This window comes from Lutra lutra, chromosome X, assembly GCF_902655055.1.
Source record: "Lutra lutra chromosome X, mLutLut1.2, whole genome shotgun sequence".
NCBI classification, from domain to species: domain Eukaryota; kingdom Metazoa; phylum Chordata; class Mammalia; order Carnivora; family Mustelidae; genus Lutra; species Lutra lutra.
Genome location: NC_062296.1, coordinates 49,938,177 through 49,957,011, shown reverse-complemented (window position 1 = coordinate 49,957,011; position 18,835 = coordinate 49,938,177). Strand labels below are relative to the sequence as shown.

Here is an 18,835-nt window from a genome sequence, read left to right as displayed (position 1 = left end):
GGGCCAGATGGCTTCGTAGGGAAATTTTACCAAATATTTAAACAAGAGCTAATACCTATTCTTTTCAAACTGTTCCAAAAAATAGAAAAGGAAGGCGAATTTCCAAACTCATTCTATAAGGCCAGCATTACCCCAATTCCAAAACCAAACAAAAACTCTACTAAAAAATGAGTACTACAGGCCAATATCTCTCATGAACATGGAGAAGATCATCAGAACGTTAAAAACAGACCTGGCCTATGATCTAGCAACTGCACCACTAGGTATTTACCTGAAGAATACAGAAATACTGATTCAAAAGGCTACATGCACCCTGATGTTTTTATAGCAGCCTTTTCTACAACAGCCAAATTATGGAAACAGCCCAAATGTCCATCAACTGATGTACGGATAAAGATGTGGTATATAGGGGCATCTGGGTGGCTCAGTGGGTTAAAGCCTCTGCCTTCGGCTCAGGTCATGATCCCATGGTCCTGGGAACGAGCCCCACATTGGGCTCTCTGCTCGGTGGGGAGCCTGCTTCCCTCTCTCTCTCTCTCTGCCTGCCTCTCTGCCTACTTGTGATATCTGACTGTCAAATAAATAAATAAAATCTTAAAAAAAAAAAGATGTGGTATATATACTCAGCCATAAAAAGAATGAAATCTTGCCATTTGCAACAATATGGATGGAGCTACAGAGTATTAGGCTAAGTAAAATAAGCCAGTCAGAGAAAGACAAATACCATATGATTTCACTCATATGTGGAATTTAAGAAATAAAACAGATCAACACAAGGGGAAAAAAAGACAGGCAAACCAAGAAACGAGACTCCTAACTATAGAGAACAAACTGAGGGTTGCTGGTGCTGAGGTGGGCAGGGGGATAGATTAAACAGTGATGGGTATTAAGGAAGGCATTTGTGATGAACACTCATTGTTGTTGTATGTAAGTGATGAATTGCTGAATTCTACACCTGAAACTAATATTACATTATATCTGAGCTAACTGAAATTTAAATAAAAACTTGAAAAGAAAAAGAGTTCAGCAAAGAACAGGGTACCCTAGAATCAAAGGCTGAAAGAAATTGCTATATTCACATCTTCCACAGAGCACTGGACATCTCCATCTGGCAACATTTAGCATAATCTTCACATTAGAAAATTAAAATTAAAATTCAGTAAAAGAAGTACTGGAAAATAACTTTTCAAAATTCCAAAAGATCGAAGTCATTAAACCTTTCTACAGTTTAAATGCGTGTTACTTTCAATTAGTTGCGTAAGTTTCTGAGAAGCCAAATTGCTGAGTTTATTCCATTTTCTCCTAGCTTAGAGTCCAAGTAAACCCCGTAAAGCAAAAGAAAGATTCACAAAAACCAGTCCGCTTTGTGACATTGCTGCTTAATTGCTCCTGATTACTTATCACTGTAATAACTGCCTCCACAATTTTTAAACTTGATCTCAGCCAAAAGGCTGAGAAGCAACTGCCTCCACAATTTTTAAGTGTTTTTACTGAAATTAAGCCTAATAAAGTAAATTACACAACTTATAATTGGTTAGCTTGATGAATTTTCAAAGTGAATATAATGATGTAACCAATCCAAATCAACACAGACCTTGATCATTACCAAAAACTCAGAAGCAACCCAACCACCCCTATTCAAGTCCAACTCCCTTCAAGGGAAACCACTATCTTCAGTTCTAATATCATAAATTTTTTTATCACATATAAATGCTTTTTTATCACATATAAATGAAATCAATGTCTGATTTTGTTCAACATAATGTTTGTGAGATTCATCCAATTTGCTGCATGTAATTTACTTTTTGTTTTTATTTTTTATGTAATCTCTATGGCCAACATGGGGCTCAAACTCATGACTCAGAGATCAAGAGTTGCATGTTGTACTCACTGAGCCAGCCAGGCATCCCATAGATAGTTTATTTTTGATGAATCAAATTTAGAGATAAGTTAGGCATTCTATATCAAATTTAGGAGCATAGCCTTGGGGACCTGCAGTTGTAAGTCCTCATTTTATTGTTAGACCCATTTCTAGAGAAAAAGAAAACTAATATTTATTGAGTACCTACTATGTCCCAGGTACACACATGGTTTTATTTAAAACATTTACTAGCCCTATGAAGTATGTATAACTGTTCCCCTTTAATAAATAATGAAACTAAGATTAAGGAAGTTATCCTTATACCCATAGCTACACATAAAAGAGCCAGAATTTGGGGCATCTGGGTGGCTCAGTTGGCTGGGTGTCCAGCTCTCGGTTTCAGCTCATGTTGTGGTCTCAGAGTCATGAGATCAGGCCCCATGCGCAGCGGGGAGTCTGCGTGTCCCTTTCCCTTTCCTCCTTCCCCTGCTTGCTCGCTCTCTCTCAAATAAATAAATAAAATCTTCTAAAAAAACCCCGTAATTTGAATCCACCTATGTCTGATTCTACCACTACCCAGTTTCCCATAGCTACAGAATATCCTCTTACCTATTTTTCGAAACCAATGAGCTTCATTAGCCCTTGAGTCTGAAGTCGAGGCCTCTCCACTGAAAGACTGGGAGAGTTTCAGGAGTGCTGCATTGAACAGAAAGATTTTATAGTGAGGTCTTCTATTTTATACTCTAGCAAAATTATTACTACTGTCTTAAAAATAGTCAAACATGAATTTGAAATTAGAAAGTTCTTTTTGTTTAGGGGTGTGCATAGGTACATACCAAAAATAATTAAAATGACACAAAGCATTACCAAAGCTCCAAGAAGCAGTTAACTCAAACTCTGGTGGGGAAAAACACATCTTTGGAGAGATTTAAAATTTTACCTGAGGCAGAAAAATAGGATTTACACATAAGGAAATAAAAGAATAGGAACAATCATTAAAAAGACTGAAATGGAGGGGTGCCTGGGTGGCTCAGTGGGTAAAAAGCCTCTGCCTTTGGCTCAGGTCATGATACCAGGGTCCTGGGATCGAGCCCCGCACTGGGCTCTCTGCTTGCTGGGGAGCCTGCTTCCTCCCCCTCTCTCTGCCTGCCTCTCTGCCCACTTGTGATCTCTGTCAAATAAATAAATCTTTTAAAAAAAAAGACTGAAATGGAGATTGAGAACTGGAAGAGTACTGATAGGCTGCCGTAATACTTACTGAACTCCCACAGCAAGCACACCAAAGAACCAGAACATGCTGTCATCACAAGACATTTATTACATATCCATATACCCTTCTCAAAGGTAAGAATACCAAACAGCCAAGTTTGGAAACCTTGAATTCTTTTTCTAAGATTTTTTAAAAGATTTTATTTATTTATTTGACAGAGATCACAAGTAGGCAGAGAGGCAGACAGAGAGAGAGGGGGAAGCAGACTCCCCGCTGAGCGGAGAGCCCAATGCGGGGCTCGATCCCAGAACCCTGAGATCATGACCTCAGCTGAAGGCAGAGGCTTTAACCCACTGAGCCACCCAGGTGCCCCTTTTTCTAAGATTTTATTTGACAGACAGAGAGAGACAGCAAGAGAGGGAACACAAGCAGGGGGAGTGGGAAAGAGAGAAACAGTCTTCCCGTCGATCAGGGAGCCCGGTGCAGGGCTCAATCCCAAGACCCCAGGATCTTGACCTGAGCCGAAGGCACACACTTAATGACTGAGCCACCCAGGCGCCCCTGGTTTTCTAAAAGCCTTGGTTTCTAAACCACTTTGTTATATTTAACATCTTAGTGATAGGTATTTGAGGTGTAAAATTGAACTAGTGAATAAAGAGAAGAGAGTTTCTAAGATGTTTTGGACATAAGGAAGTAGGTACTTGGGTAGTGGAAATAGGAAGAGCTGTTAGGCAAAAGTGACACTGGCTAAGAAAGCACAGCGTTGAAAAAAAGAAATTGATGTGGCTAGGAGGTTAGCTTAAAGTGAAGAGGGAGGAGTTTTTAGTAGATAGAGGAGATGACACAGCCTTGGGTAGTTCAATAAGTTTCAAAATAATAAAGTAAACTATCTGAATCTGATTCAGAGGGCATGAAAGTTAATAGGGTACACAGCATTTTTATTTGTCTTGATCCTTTTTCACCTGTTCTATTCTTAGGTTAGGATCAAGTAGCAATAAGGACAGACAGAAAGGACAGAAGGAAAGAAGGAACTCTCTTTTTAAAATAAATTGGAATATGGGATGCCTGGGTGGCTCAGTGGGTTAAGCCTCTGCCTTCGGCTCAGGTCATGATCTCAGGGTCCTGGGACTGAGCCCTGCACGGAGCTTTCTGCTCAGCAGGGAGCCTGCGTCCTTTCTTTGCTTGCCTCTCTGTCTGCTTGTGATCTCTCTGACAAATAAATAAATAAATAAAATCTTTAAATAAAATAAGGTAAAATAAAATAAATTGGAATGAAAGGAGAGAAGAAATCACATTTGGAAATGAATGTTAGTGATGACAAACTTTCCTCTGCTTGTGAATAAAGAAAACAAAGTAGACTTCTATGGCAAACATTAATAAAAGCATGAAGCTTAACTCAAACATGAAGTCTGTCTGAGTCATGTACCTGGAGAATTTAATAGAGGACAGAGGGAAAATGAAGGACTGAAAATAACCAAGACGATATTTACCCGTATTCAAGCAAGTCAAAAGTCTATCCATTTCTTTCTTTCTAAAAAATAAAGAAAAGAGTATTTTCCTACTGTTCCAAAGCTTTACTACAAAAAAGTACCAAAATAAGACCCCAAGAGAGCTACACAAAGATAATGCAAAATTGTGAATTTCATTGTTCAAAGTTTCAACCTATCATTTCAACCCTATTTTTCACTACAGGATACTGTTCCTCATTCCCCAGCGTTCTCACATTTTTTTCTGTCTTCTCCTTCTACGCTTACTCTGAGCAAAGGATTTCAATGGCTGATAAGGGTCACTGAATTTGAAAGCAGAGAGTGATTTTTGTGATTTTCAAGCTTTTTCTTTTTTGAAGAAGGGAATTAGACCCCTTGTTTCAAATAAACTTTAATGAAAATCTAATATACAAGAAAAGATGTAAGTTTAGCTACTCTGTTTAAACCAGTGGTGGGTAGAGGCCTAGAGCCTCATTTTCCTGGAAGTCCCTGAGGCAGTGCCACAGAATTTCCAGGGTTCTGAAATATATTTTAAAAACCACTTATCCAGTCCAGACTCTTCATTTTATAGATGAGGAAACAGATCTGGAAATGGAGGATGATGTGTCTAATATCATGTAATTAATGACAATTCCAGGACTACTACACAGGTCTCTTGACCCTTTGTCAAATTTCTTTAGGGGGTATATAAATTTTAATGGAGGAAAACAGGTCACTTTACTGAACAAAGGAATGAATATGGAAGTACTGGCAAGCTCAACTAAGGAAGTTAAGAGGAAGTAGAGTATACTATTAGACTGGCATTATCATGAGGAGCTCTAGTATTACATAATAAAGACCATGCTTCAGGAAAAGTAGCAGCTTTCTCAGACATAAATATTAGAAGTCTGGTTTACTTAAAATAACTTCTTAAAGTAAACTTCACTGATGTGAATTTCAGCTGATCTAATGTTGACATCCTCACTTATTTAATTCAGTGACTATAAAATAATCTAGTAAGGGTCCATTAACGCAAATACATAGTATAAAATAAGAATGAGGACCTGGATAGGGATGTATATATAGTCTACTTAAAAGCCAAACTGCTTAAAAAAATTTTTAGCATGTGAGTTGTTATAATACTCAGGTAGATACTGCTAAATGAAAACCATCAGTTTTTTTAGAAGAGAAAGGGAACTTTAAAAATTACCCAGTCTAGGGCGCCTGGGTGGCTCAGTGGGTTAAGCCGCTGCCTTCGGCTCAGGTCATGATCTCAGGGTCCTGGGATCGAGGCCCACATCGGGCTCTCTGCTCAGCAGGGAGCCTGCTTCCCTCTCTCTCTCTCTCTCTCTGCCTGCCTCTCCGTCTACTTGTGATCTCTCTCTGTCAAATAAATAAATAAAATCTTTAAAAAAAAAAAAAATTACCCAGTCTAGCTTTTTTATTTAACAGATGAAAAAAATAAAGCTTAGGTAAGTTAAAATAAGTTGTTGTCTAAGATGAACTGGAGTTAGTGAAATAACTGAAACTGGAACTCAATTCTCTGACTCTTCCACTGAATGGGCTTTTTTTTTTTTTAAATAATCTTTGTTAAATAAGGTGCTGACTGCTATCTGAAAACACTGCTAGCAGATGTTCTTTATGACTATATTTATTATAAAACAATAAAGATCTATTTTTAAACTACTCTGTAATTTAAGTTTACCATTAATTTAAATAGGATTCCTTTCCTTTCCCCATTTCCAAATTGGTTTTAATGAATAAGGTTTGACTATATGTCACAATTACATGGAATATGAAGCACTTAAGACCAGTACTAAAAGTCTTCTTGTAAAGAACTGATTGATACTCAGCTACTTAAATAAACTGAGTGACTATTATATGTCAGACACTGTCCTAGGTTTCAGAGATACAATATAAATACAAATAGTCCTAGTCCTCAAAGAGATCTTATAATCTACTAGCTATGTTTGGTTTCTGAGTTTCTTTTCTTTTTTAAAATTTTTAAATGACTTTTTAAAGTTTTGAAAATTGCAGTATAGTTGACACATAATGTAACACTAGTTTCAGGTATACAACACCATGACTGGACAGGTCTACACATTATGCCATGCTCACCACAACTGTAGATGCCATCAGTCACCATACAAGGCTATTACAATACCAATGTATTTTTAAACTTTTTATTGTGGAAAATTTCCAAGATGTTTCTATGTTAACAGACAAGTGCATCCACATGTACCCATTACCCAGCTTCAGTAATTATTAAACTCATCATCAATCTTGTTTCAATTCTACCTCCACCCATTCCTTTCCCTTCCCTATTATTTTGAAGCCAATTCCAGACTTCTATCATTTCATCCATAAATATTTTAGGATGTATCACAAAGAGAGGAAGATTCTTTTACAAAACATAACCATACTATCATATGTCTAAAAATTAATGTCTTGATATCATCAAATATTTGGCCATTATTAAGATTTAAAATTTTTCAATATCTTTTTTTAGTTTTTTTGCATTCCCTTCTAATATATTCATAGAGTCTGTAAAGAAGAGGTAAAATTTATGCTTGGGTAAAATTTGTGTCATGAAAAAAGTTAATTCATCAGTCCAATATTATCTTAGTCACAGATTATTTCCCAAAGAATTTAGCTGAAGAAATGTATTGCCTCTGGGTACAAATGATATATAAAGCAAAAGCAAAATAGAGATACACTATTATAGAGTTTCTATCTAAATAGAGAATACAGAGATGAGCGATTACTTCTCTGAAAGTTATCCCTAATCAAGACCTGCAATAGAGTTTTCTTTCAAATCATTAGGAGGTAGTGAATTTTGTGAATTAGAAATTGGTGACCTAATTCTTCCACCAAGTGTTAAGTTCTTGATGTCTTTTGCCACAGAAACTCTGAACAGAAAGATATTTGAGTACTCCTGGCTGAGCTGATACAGATTCACAATCAATGAGCTGACCAGGTTATATGTTTCTGTGGCAAAGTAAGAAATATAACTATATATGTCTCATGTTAAGAAAGGGGGAAATAGATGCAATACAAAAGTAAATCATACCTAACATTACTGAGGGCTCAGTAAGTGCTTGGCACTCTTCTGTTTTCACGTATTTACTCACTGAGTCATCAGAGCAACCCTGTAAGGTAGGTACTATTCTATTCTCATTTTACAGATGGGGAAATAAAAGCCCAGGTTACACATCTAATAAGAGGTAGAGCCAGGATATGAACCCAGAAATACTGGCCCCTGAGCCTATATTGATCTTACTATCCTGGACATCTCTCAACATAAGGTTTATATTGGAAGTTACATATAATTATTCTAATGGGATCATTATTATTCTAATAATAATTATTCTAATGGAATCATTTCTGTTGAAATAACTTACTTGCTTTCAGATTCTGGCATCTGAGAAACTCTTGGGAGAACTAGACGAAACAAACACCTGTATGATAAAGTAATACAAAAAGTGATGCTTAGGAAAAACCATGTGAAAGAGTATTTACCACCTTATTAATCTTGATTACCCCAGGAGGCAGAGGTGAGAAAAGAGAGGGTAAGGAGGAGACTAATTTTATTTTACTTATAGATCTTTGTATTGTTTTAATGATTGTAATGAAAACATGCAAATTTTGTAAGTTGGGGAGAGTAATTTAAGAAAACCATTTAAAAGCAAAAGTTCTGTTTATGACAAATTCTTAAATATTTCCACTGTTTATATATCACTGCTCCAAATCACCTGCTAAAACATCAGGTATGAAGTACAAATCTTAATGTTTTTCTTAAAGAGCCTGGGGCTGGCCTTTGGGTACCACGTAAACTAAAATGACTATTCTTTCAAGGGGATCTTACAGCATGATGAACTAACAAAATAAGGTAGCTTATAAAGTTTTAAACGCTAAAAATCTTCTTTAAAATACCATCTATCCTGAATGATTTTAGATACTTATCTGACTGAAGGAATGTAAGTAACTTAAGACTCCTCTGATAGTTATTTCTGTGACTCCATTCCTTTTCAAATGTAGTTGACCAATAGGAAAACCACTATAGAACCATTCTGGTTTCTGACTTTGCCACTGACATATTCTCAGTTACATTAGAAGCTATCATGCCCTAACCTCATCCTCTATCTTACTACTGTATGTAAAAGTTCCCTTTTGATAAACCATTTTCCCTCACAGAAAGAGAAAAGGGGGAAAAATCAAATTCAACTGATGTCTTTTTTTAAAAGATTATTTGAGAGCGCGTGCGTGCGTGCAGAGCGGGGGAGGGACAGAAGGAGAGGGAGCAAGAGACTCCCTGCTGAGCAGGGAGCCCAAAGAGGAGCTTGATTCCAGGACGCTGAGATCATGACCTGAGCCAAAAGCAGATGCTTAACTGACTGGCACTCCCAACTGATATCTTTTTTTTTTTTTTTTAACTTTAAGCATCCCTATCAAATTTCCAAAGACATTTTTCACAGAAATAGAAAAAAGTATCCTAAAATTCATATGGAAACACAAAATACCCTGAATAGCTAAAGCAAACTTGAGAAAGAAGTATAAAAAAGCTGGAGACATCACACTTCCTGGTTTCAAACTATACCACAAAGCTATAGGAATCAAAATAGCATGGTACCAGCACACAAAAAGAACAGAATAGAGAGCCCAGAAATAAACCCATGTATAAACCATGTATAGACCATGTTAACTAATATTTGAGAAGAGAGCCAAGAATATTCAATGGGGGAAAGACAGTCTTTTCAATAAATGTTGTTGGTAAAACTGGATATCACATGCAAAAAAAATGAAATGGGGCCACCATCTTTCACTACTCACAAAAATTAACTTGAAATGGATTAAACACGTAAGACCTGAAACCAGTAAACCTCCTGAAAGAAAACATAGGGGAAAAGCTCTTTGACAATGACTTTTTGGACAGGACACCCAAAGCACAAGCAAAAGTGGGCAAGTGGGACAGCATCAAACCACAAAGCTTCTGTATAGCAAAGGAAACAAAATGAAAAGGCAACCTACAGAATAGGAGAAAATACAAACCATGTATCTGATAAGAGGTTACTATACAAAACAAATAAGGAGCATATACAGCTCAGAAAACAAATAGAAAGAAATAAAACAAAATAGAAATAATCTGATTTAAAAATGGCCAAAGGACCTGAATAGATATTTTTCCAAAGAATACAGGCATGGTCAACAAATACATCTTTTCAGATGGTGAACATCACTTATCATCAGGGAAATGTAAATCAAGACCACAAAGAGGCATCACCTCACACCTGTTAGAATGGCCAGTATCAAAAAGACAGATACGTTTTGGTGAGGATCTGGCAAAGAGGAAAACCTTTGACATCCTTGGTAGAAACAGAAATTGGTACAGCCACTAGAAAATAGTATGGAGGTTCCTCAAAAATTAAAAACAGAACTACCATATGATCCAGCAATCCCACTTTTGGGTATAGATCCAAAGGAAAGAAATCACTATCTCGAAAAGCTACTTGAACCCTCATGTTCACTGCAGCATTATTCACAATAGCCAATACATGGAAACAACCTAAGTATCCACTGATAGATGAATAACTAAAGAAAAATGTGATATGTACACACACACACACACACACACACACACAAACACACACACACACACAGGAATTCTATTTAAAGATTTTTATTTATTTAACTGACTGACAGAGACACAGTGAGAGAGGGAACAGAAGCAAGGGGAGTGGGCGAGGGAGAAGCAGGCTTCCCGCCAAGCAGAGAGCCCGATGTGGGACTTAATCCCAGGACCCCAGGATCATGACCTGAGCCGAAGGCAGCCGCTTAATGACCGAGCCACCCAGGCACCCCACAAAGGAATATCTTTTTTAAATTTATTTATTTGAGAGAGAGAGAGAGAGAGAGAGAGAGAATGAGTGGGGGGAGGAGCAGAGGGAGAGGGAGAGAAGAGAGTCTCAAGCAGACTCCACACCCAACACAGAGCCTGATGTGGGTCTCGATCTCATGACCCTGAGATCATGACCTGAGCCCAAATCAAGAGTCAGACACTTAACTGAATGAGCCACCCAGACACCCCACCCCCACAGGAATATTATTTAGCCACTGAAAAGAAGGAAATCCTGCCCCTTGTGACAACATGGATGGACTTTGAGAGCCTTGTACTAAGTGAAAAGACAAAGAAAGACAAATACTATACTATCTCACTTATGTGCTGAATCTTTTAAAAAAAAAGTGAAAAACACAGAAACAGAGTAGAATGGTGTTTGCTAGGAGCTGGGTATGGAAGAAGTGGGGAAATGTTGGTTAAAGGGTACAAACTTCATTATTATAAGATGCATAAGCTGGGGATCTAATGTAGAGCATGGTGACTATAGTTACTAAGATTGTATTATATATTTGAAAGCTGGGAAGAGATTAAATCTTAAATGTTCTTACCACACACAAAGAAACTGTAATTTCATGAGGTGCTAAATACGTCAACTAATTTTGTTGTGCCAATCATTTCATAATATATGCATGTTTCAAGTCATCAGGTTATACACCTTAAATTTATATGTTATCTGTCAATTATATCTCAAAAAAGCTTGGAAAAAATTTAAAATAACAGTTGGTATAGTAGGCCTGATCACATCACATCAGTACTATTTTGACAAAGTTTATAGACCAAGAGTAAGAGGAAATTCTTTCACATCTACAGGATGTGAATCACTTACTTTAAAGCTGTAAGGACTTGTTGCGGGTCTTCTGAATATCGAGCTAAATATTCCAAAGCTTTTCCTGCCACAATTTGTTGCCCATTCTAAAAAGGACAAATAAATTATATCTCAAAGTGGTACTTACAAAATGTTACCTGTATTCCTGTCCTCTAAGGACAAGAAAAAAATCTGAACTTGTTCATTTTATATTATCGAAAGAGCCAATGCAAGATGACAGAATGAAGAAACAACTCATTGACAAAAACAGAACAGGTTCATATTGGCCTCAGAAACCCACTCCTCCCTACCATAAATATTTAGACTGGCCAACACTGCCATAAACCCACTAAGACTAGTCTTATTGTGATCTTTATCCCTGTTCATTGGCAGTAACCAAAAGAACCCCAGACCTTCATTTCTAGTACCTGAATCCCCATAAAGCTCTATAAACCCCTCTTTTTGCATTTCTCCCCAACTCCCCCAACCTTTCCACATATGCTTTCTGAAGTCCAGTTCGTTATCATCAAAATCTTCTCTGTGAGCAACCCCTTCCCTGAAAGTTCCCTCCATTCTTTCTGTAATGGAAATCTAGATCCTACCAAGGACACTGCTTCCAAAGAAGCCCTCTGAAGTAGTGGTGATTTTTCTCTCATTTCCCTTCTACTCGTAGAACTGGAGATGGAGTAGGCAGCGTTTTTGCTCTTCATTGCTGTTTTAAAATTATTCTCCCTTTCCCAACCCCCAAATCCCTAGCTTTGAATTTCCTGTCATCAGACTATTTCACCCACCATTTCTCATTGTGCTGATCTACCAGCTTTCTGGCCATTTCTTCTCATTTCTTAATGACTTATCTACTGCACAGTTATTTTCTCAAAAAACTACTCCTGTCTTAGTTTTTGGCACTTTCAATATATAGATAGATGATCCTCCTAATATTCTAGTCTCTTAGTTCCTCGATTTCTACTCTATCTTAGCTGTTCACTAACACAGTCATTGACTGTACCCTTTCATTACTATTGTCTTCTCATGAATTTGTTGGCCATCTCTAAGTTTTCTTTGAAGAAATGTCTGTTCATGTCTTCCGCCCATTTTTAAACTGGATTATTTGTTTTTTGGGTGTTGAAGTTGTGTTGGTTCCTTATATATTTTGGATACTGCCCCTTTATTGGCTATTTCATTTGCAAATATCTTCTTCTATTCAGTACATTGTCTTTTACATTTGTTGATTATTTCCTTCACTGTGGAGAAGCTTTTTATTTTGATGTAGTCACAATAGTTTATTATTATTTCCCTTGCCTCAGGAGACATATCTAGAAAACTGCTGCTATGGCTGATGTCAGAGAAATTACTGCCTGTGGTCTCTTCTAGGATTTTTATGAGTTCAGGTCTCACATTTTGGTCTTTAATCCACTTTGAGTTTATTTTTGTGTATGGGATAAGAAAGTGATTCAGTTTCATTCTTTTGCATGTAGGTATCCAGTTTTCCCAGCACCATTTGCTGAAGAGACGGTCTTTTTCCGATTGCATATTCTCTCCTCCTTTGTTGAAAATTAATTGACCATATAATTATGTGTGTATTTCTGGGTTTTCTATTCTGTTCCACTGATCTCTGTGTTGGACTCTGTCATTACTAATGGTTACAAACCTACCATACTCGCAGTCAGGGCTGGGACTAGGGTAACCTAAGTTACCTTAGTTAACCTAAGTTAAGTGTAAGTGAGGCTCTTAAGGTACAAAACTTAAGGAGGCACTCACCCTTAGGGTCACACAAGAACCAACTCTGCGCTTGCATGACTCAGAAAGTGGGTGCTTCCTTAAGTGCCTCACTTCCTCACCCTGGTCCTGCAACCTGCTCTGTTTCATGTATTCCACTCTCTGACCACCTTTCTAATTCACACCCTTCTGTTACTCCAGCAACCCTTCAACTGCACTTAGGCCTCCAATTCATTCATGCTATGAATTTTTCACTATCCCTCATCCCTTTGATATCGTCCTCCATGACCAATTTAAATTCCATGGGGATTAACAATAATCACTTCCTTTTTCCTGATTTTCCTACTACTACTCCTTTGCTTCATTGTATTCATCTGGAAAAACCACGAACCTGGTTAAATCCAACTTTCTACTCACTTTTGTGCCTATATCCATGCAGCTAAAAGTGGCTGGATAAAAACCTGTACAACTATTTCGTTTATTTTAAAACTTCATCAAATACTTACTGGGCAAGCATCCCACACTAGCATGTCATTCACTTTCTTGCTTTCCTGCATTATTAGTTTATACCTTACCCATCTTCTCAAACTCCCCAACATCTCCTCTTCCATTCTCACTTCTGGTGATGACCTTGTTTCCTCCTTTGTTGAAAAAACTGAAGCTGTCAGGAAAAAAACCTTCCAGATTCCCACTACCACATTTATTCATACACTAGGAACCACACCACATACTCTTAACTTCTTAACTGCTATCATAGATAACTATCCATTTTCTTTCCTAAAGCCAGTCCCAGAATTTATACACTTGTGTCCATCACCTCCTACCTATTTAAGGACATTGCTCTAGTAATTCTCTTTTCTCTCTCACACACATTGTCAACTTTTTATTCTCTTACTAGGTCATTTCCATCAGTATATAAGCACTCTCATTCATCCCATCTCAAATAAACCAACAAATCTCTGATCCTACTTCTTACACCAACTTCTGACCAGTTTCTTTTCTTTGTAGCAAACTCCTCTAAAGAGTTCCATTAATTGTATCTCAAAATGGAAAAGAGGTAAAAATCTTGTGGATAAATACATAAGAATTACCTCTAGAGCAAACTGGGCAGCTAAACTGAGAAGCATGACAGGTGACTCTCTATCTAGAAGTAGCTCATTCTCCTCTGGAACTTCAGGTATTAATAACTTCTCTAATGTGGTAATTGCCCGCAAAGCTGAAAAAGAAGGAAACAATTTAAAAATGAGATACTCTTATCAAAGGTAATAGTTATATATGATTAATTATACCACAGTGATTTTGGAACTCATTTTAAGGGCACTGATATCTTTTCTTTTATTAAGTTCAATTAGCCAACATATAGTATATTATTAGTTTGATGTAGTGTTCAAAGAGCACTAGTATCTTTGAAATATTAGTTAATTTTCATAAAGTCATCTAAATTGCTAAGCAGTCAAGGAGGACTTGAACGTCAAAAAAATGCCCAACTGAGCAATTCACCTCTGTGAATTTATCCCATGGATATACTTGCAAAAGTGAACAAAAACATACAAATATGTTTACCCAGCAATTTTTTAAGAGTACAGTATAGAACCAACCTAAATTCCATCAATAATCGATGGGCTAAATACATCGTGGTACATTCATAAAAGGGAATCTAAAATGGAATGAAACTTAAAAATGAATGGTGGCATTACATTCCATTATATATCTTAAAGACAGACTACAATAAGTTAAATGTATGCACTATAGAACTTAAGTTAACAATTAAAATAAGAAAGAAAAAGAGAGCTAATAAGCCAAAAGATGAGATAAATGTAATCATAAAAAATACTCAATCCAAAAGAAAGTAGAAAAAAAGAAAAATGGTTACAATGAAGAGATGAGACAAACAGAAGACAAATAAAAAGGTGCTAAATTTAAACCTAACCACATCAATAATCATGTTAAAGATAAATGGTCTAGATGACCCAAGTAAAAGGCAGATAGTCACACTGAATTAAAGAAAGCAACTTGTGAAGTGTGTAAACCTGGCGATTCACAGACCTGTACCCCTGGGGATAAAAATATATGTTTATAAAAAATTAAAAAATAATAAAATAAAAAAATTAAAAAAATAAAGAAAGAAAGCAACTTTCAGTTATATGCTACCTACAAGAAACACACTTAAAATATAAAGACAAGATTAGTTAAAAGAAAACGCACGGGATGATATATACTATGTTAAAAGTAATCAAAAGAAAGCTGGAGTGGCTATATTAATATCAGACAAAATGGAATTCAGAGCAAAGAATATTACATAATAAGGTTAATTCATGATGATAAAGGAATTAATTCATTGTGAGACTATAACAATCTTAAATGTTTATGCACCTTATAACACAATTTCAAAACACAAGGAGCAAAAACTTAAAGAACTGCAAGGAAAAATTAACAAATCCACAATTACAGTCTAAGATTTCAGTACCTTCTCTTAGTAATGGACAGAACAAGTAGTAAATTAGCAAGGATGTAGTACGCTTTACGCAATTAATCAACCTGACCTGAATAACATTTACAGGACACTCAAACGCCAGTAAAATATAAAATATACATTTTTCTCAGGTGCATATAGAACATTTACAAATAAAGACAATATTCTGGGCCATAGAAAAAGCCTTAACATATTTAAAAGGATTCAAGCTATATAAAATTATGATCTTTGACTATATGATTTCAAGTTTATTATATAGCTAAACTAATTAAGACAGTATGTAAGTGGTATAAAGACAGATTAATAGATCAATTGAACAGAATGAAGAATCCAGAAAGAGACCCACACACACAACTGATTTTCAATAAATGTGCAAAGGTAATTCAGTTGAAAAAAACAGTTTTTAAATAAATAACGCTGAAAAAAATGACGCTGGAATGATTAGATAGCTATGTGCAAAAAAAAAAAAAAAATGAACGTCAGTTCATACCCTAAATTAAATAGCAGAATTAATATACAAAATCGATCACAGAACGAGCCATACATTTAAACCTATAATATTTCATGAACACAGGAAAAAAAATTTTGTGACCTTAGATTAGGTAAAGCTTTTCTTACCCATAATACCAAAGAGGAAAAAAGATAAATTAGACTGTCAAATGTCTCATGAGAGACACTGATAGGAAAATAAAAAGAAAAAACTTGTAAAACACATATTCAATAATTTGTATGTATAATACATACAGAACTTTCAAAACTCAATAAGAAAACGAAGTTCCGTCTATCTTAGCACGTAAATTATATTTCTTCCCTATTTTCTAGCCACTATGACAGAAGATGAATAAAACATATAGAGATGAATTTTAAAAAAGTAAACAAAATTCCCTGTAGAAAACTGGACAGAAGATTTATACAAACACTGTCAAAGAAGATACATGGCTATCAAATATCAGACATTACAGAAATGCTAGTTAAAACCACAATAGGATAATACTACCAACTATTAGTATGGCATATAGTTTTAAATGGACAGTTCCAACTGCTGTTGAGGACACAGATCACCTGGAGCACTCGTATATAGCTGGTCAGAACGTAAAATTGTATAGCTACTTAGGAAAACAGCCTGGCAGTTTCTAACATGTATTTACCATACAATCCAAAAATCCAACTCCTAGATATTTATCCTAGAGAAGTTAAATCTTATCACACAAAATCTTAAACAGATATTTATGGCACGTTTATTCACAGCTGCCCAAAACAGAAACCATCCAAATATACTTCAACTGGTGAATGAATAAACAAACTGTGGTACATACATACTATAGAGTACTACTCAGCAATAACAAAGAACAAACTATGGAAACACAACGGTATGAATGAGTTTTGAATGCATTATCATAAGTGAAAGAAAGGCTCAAAAAGCTTCATAATATATGACCCTATTTATATGACATTTTGGAAATGGCAAAAATGTAGAGAGAGAAATGAGTTCAGTTGTTTCCAGGATTAAAACTAGTTGGAAGGATGACAATAAAGGAACCTTAGGTAATGTTTTGTTCTATATCATGACTGTAATGGTGGTTACATGACAGTACACATTTGTCAAAACTCATAGATTTATTAATATAAATAACCTCATAGAATCATGCCCTAGTAAGAGTAAGTTTTACTCTATATATTATCAATAAAGATGACTTTAAAAATAGTCACAAATAACTGGGGAAAAAATAAAAAGACTGAACTGATGCTATGTTTAAAAAGTAAAAAAAAGTATTTTAATAGAATGTTAAAAGGTTTAATAGGAAACTTTTTTTGCCATTTCTATTGGTAAAAATTTCAAATTTTTTTAATCTTTCAACATAATGTATCAAATAAAACAAATTCTCAGAGGTCTCCAATGAAAACATTGATGATGGACATGACTACACTATAAACCCTGATAACTGACACCAACTTGCTAATCTTTAATTGATATACAGGAACACTTTACTATCCAGTGGAACACTCGTTTTTCAATGAAGAATAAATTATCTTCCTTTTCATGGAGTGCAAAGCAGAGTCCATTGCACATAGTAGGTATTCATAAACAGCTGCTCAACTGGATTAGTTTAAATTCTGTTTGGATCCATTAATTTAAACTTCTTCATTTCTCAACTTCTGCCCTTCACAAGGGACAACCAGTCTGGAGCTCCAGCTGCCTCAGGATATTCTCAGCTACACTGATAGCTGAATGGGAATAATAATATCACAGCACAGGCATATCTGTAACCAAGTCAAGATCCAGGAGTGTACAGACACATTGACTAGGAAACTATGCTTAACTTAATGGAAAAGGCACAGCACTAATGGGATGAGGTTCATGTGAGCAATTTCAGCACTGTCAACTCTGTAGAGAGAAACTCCATTTCAAGGCCAAATCTCTTACCAATCACTTACCAAATAAGTGAAAACATTTTATTTTTTTTTTAAAGATTTTATTTATTTATTTGACAGAGAGAAATCACAAGTAAGCAGAGAGGCAGGCAGAGAGAGAGGAGGAAGCAGGCTCCCTGCTGAGCAGAAAGCCCAATGTGGGGCTCGAACCCAGGACCTGGGATCATGACCTGAGCTGAAGGCAGCGGCTTAACCCACTGAGCCACCCAGGCGCCCCAAGTGAAAACATTTTAAAGTAAGCTGGAGACTCCAATTGTCTAAGACAACTCTTAACTGAAATGGGTTTGCAATATCAATTCCGTCTTATCCCACAGCTTTTTAAACTTAATTTTTAAGAGGTTCAAACAACAAAAGGTACAAAAAAAAGTATACCACGACAAGACTTTCACTCCAATTCTTGTCCCACATCTCCCTAGTTCTTACTTACCCAATAGGCAAACCCTGTTCTTTTATTCCTATGTAAACTTCGTAATTCCTTTTTGCATGGTTGTGTCATCTTTACATAGCCAAGCTAGAATACAGAATATATAACTCCATTGTCTTGAAAACAATGTTTTTTCCTTTATGGTAGAAGAAGATTAGTATTCTTTATATTAACAGTTAGATATAGTTCATAAATAACATTCATACCTCTGCCAGAGTTTCCCTCTAAAACTGCAATCTTGAATACATAAAACTGAGTGAAAATATTTGTAGGATCACGTCGTTCAGCTTCTATCACTGCCTCTTTAGCCTGAAAAAAAGAAATATTGGCTCTCTTTCATACAATTAATAAGGAAGACCTTATCATATTTTACTAAAATTATTATTATATAGTCACAATGGGTAAGGATACGCATCATAAAAAGATGTGAATCTAAGTAAAATCTTTAAAGAACTGTTTCCTTAAAATGCTAAAGAAACAGTGAGTTCTGCTTCTAGAAATAGGGAGCATTATATATGTCAGACTAACTCTCCTACTGAAAACAACAAAAA

General features: G+C 35.9%; 1 protein-coding gene across 3 annotated transcripts in view; it reads right to left on the bottom strand.

Moving 5' to 3' along the window:
• LOC125092250 (cationic amino acid transporter 3) overlaps positions 1–18,835 on the bottom strand; it is a 311,497-nt gene that overhangs the window by 91,935 nt on the left and 200,727 nt on the right. For all 3 annotated transcript variants that reach the window (XM_047716623.1, XM_047716624.1, XM_047716625.1), the window contains exons 17-22: positions 18,491–18,593; positions 14,046–14,170; positions 11,260–11,345; positions 7,939–7,995; positions 4,562–4,602; positions 2,471–2,557 (exon numbers count right to left, since the gene is read on the bottom strand). In XM_047716623.1, coding sequence (XP_047572579.1) covers positions 2,471–2,557; positions 4,562–4,602; positions 7,939–7,995; positions 11,260–11,345; positions 14,046–14,170; positions 18,491–18,593 — 499 coding nt within the window. The remainder of the gene's footprint in view (positions 1–2,470; positions 2,558–4,561; positions 4,603–7,938; positions 7,996–11,259; positions 11,346–14,045; positions 14,171–18,490; positions 18,594–18,835) is intronic.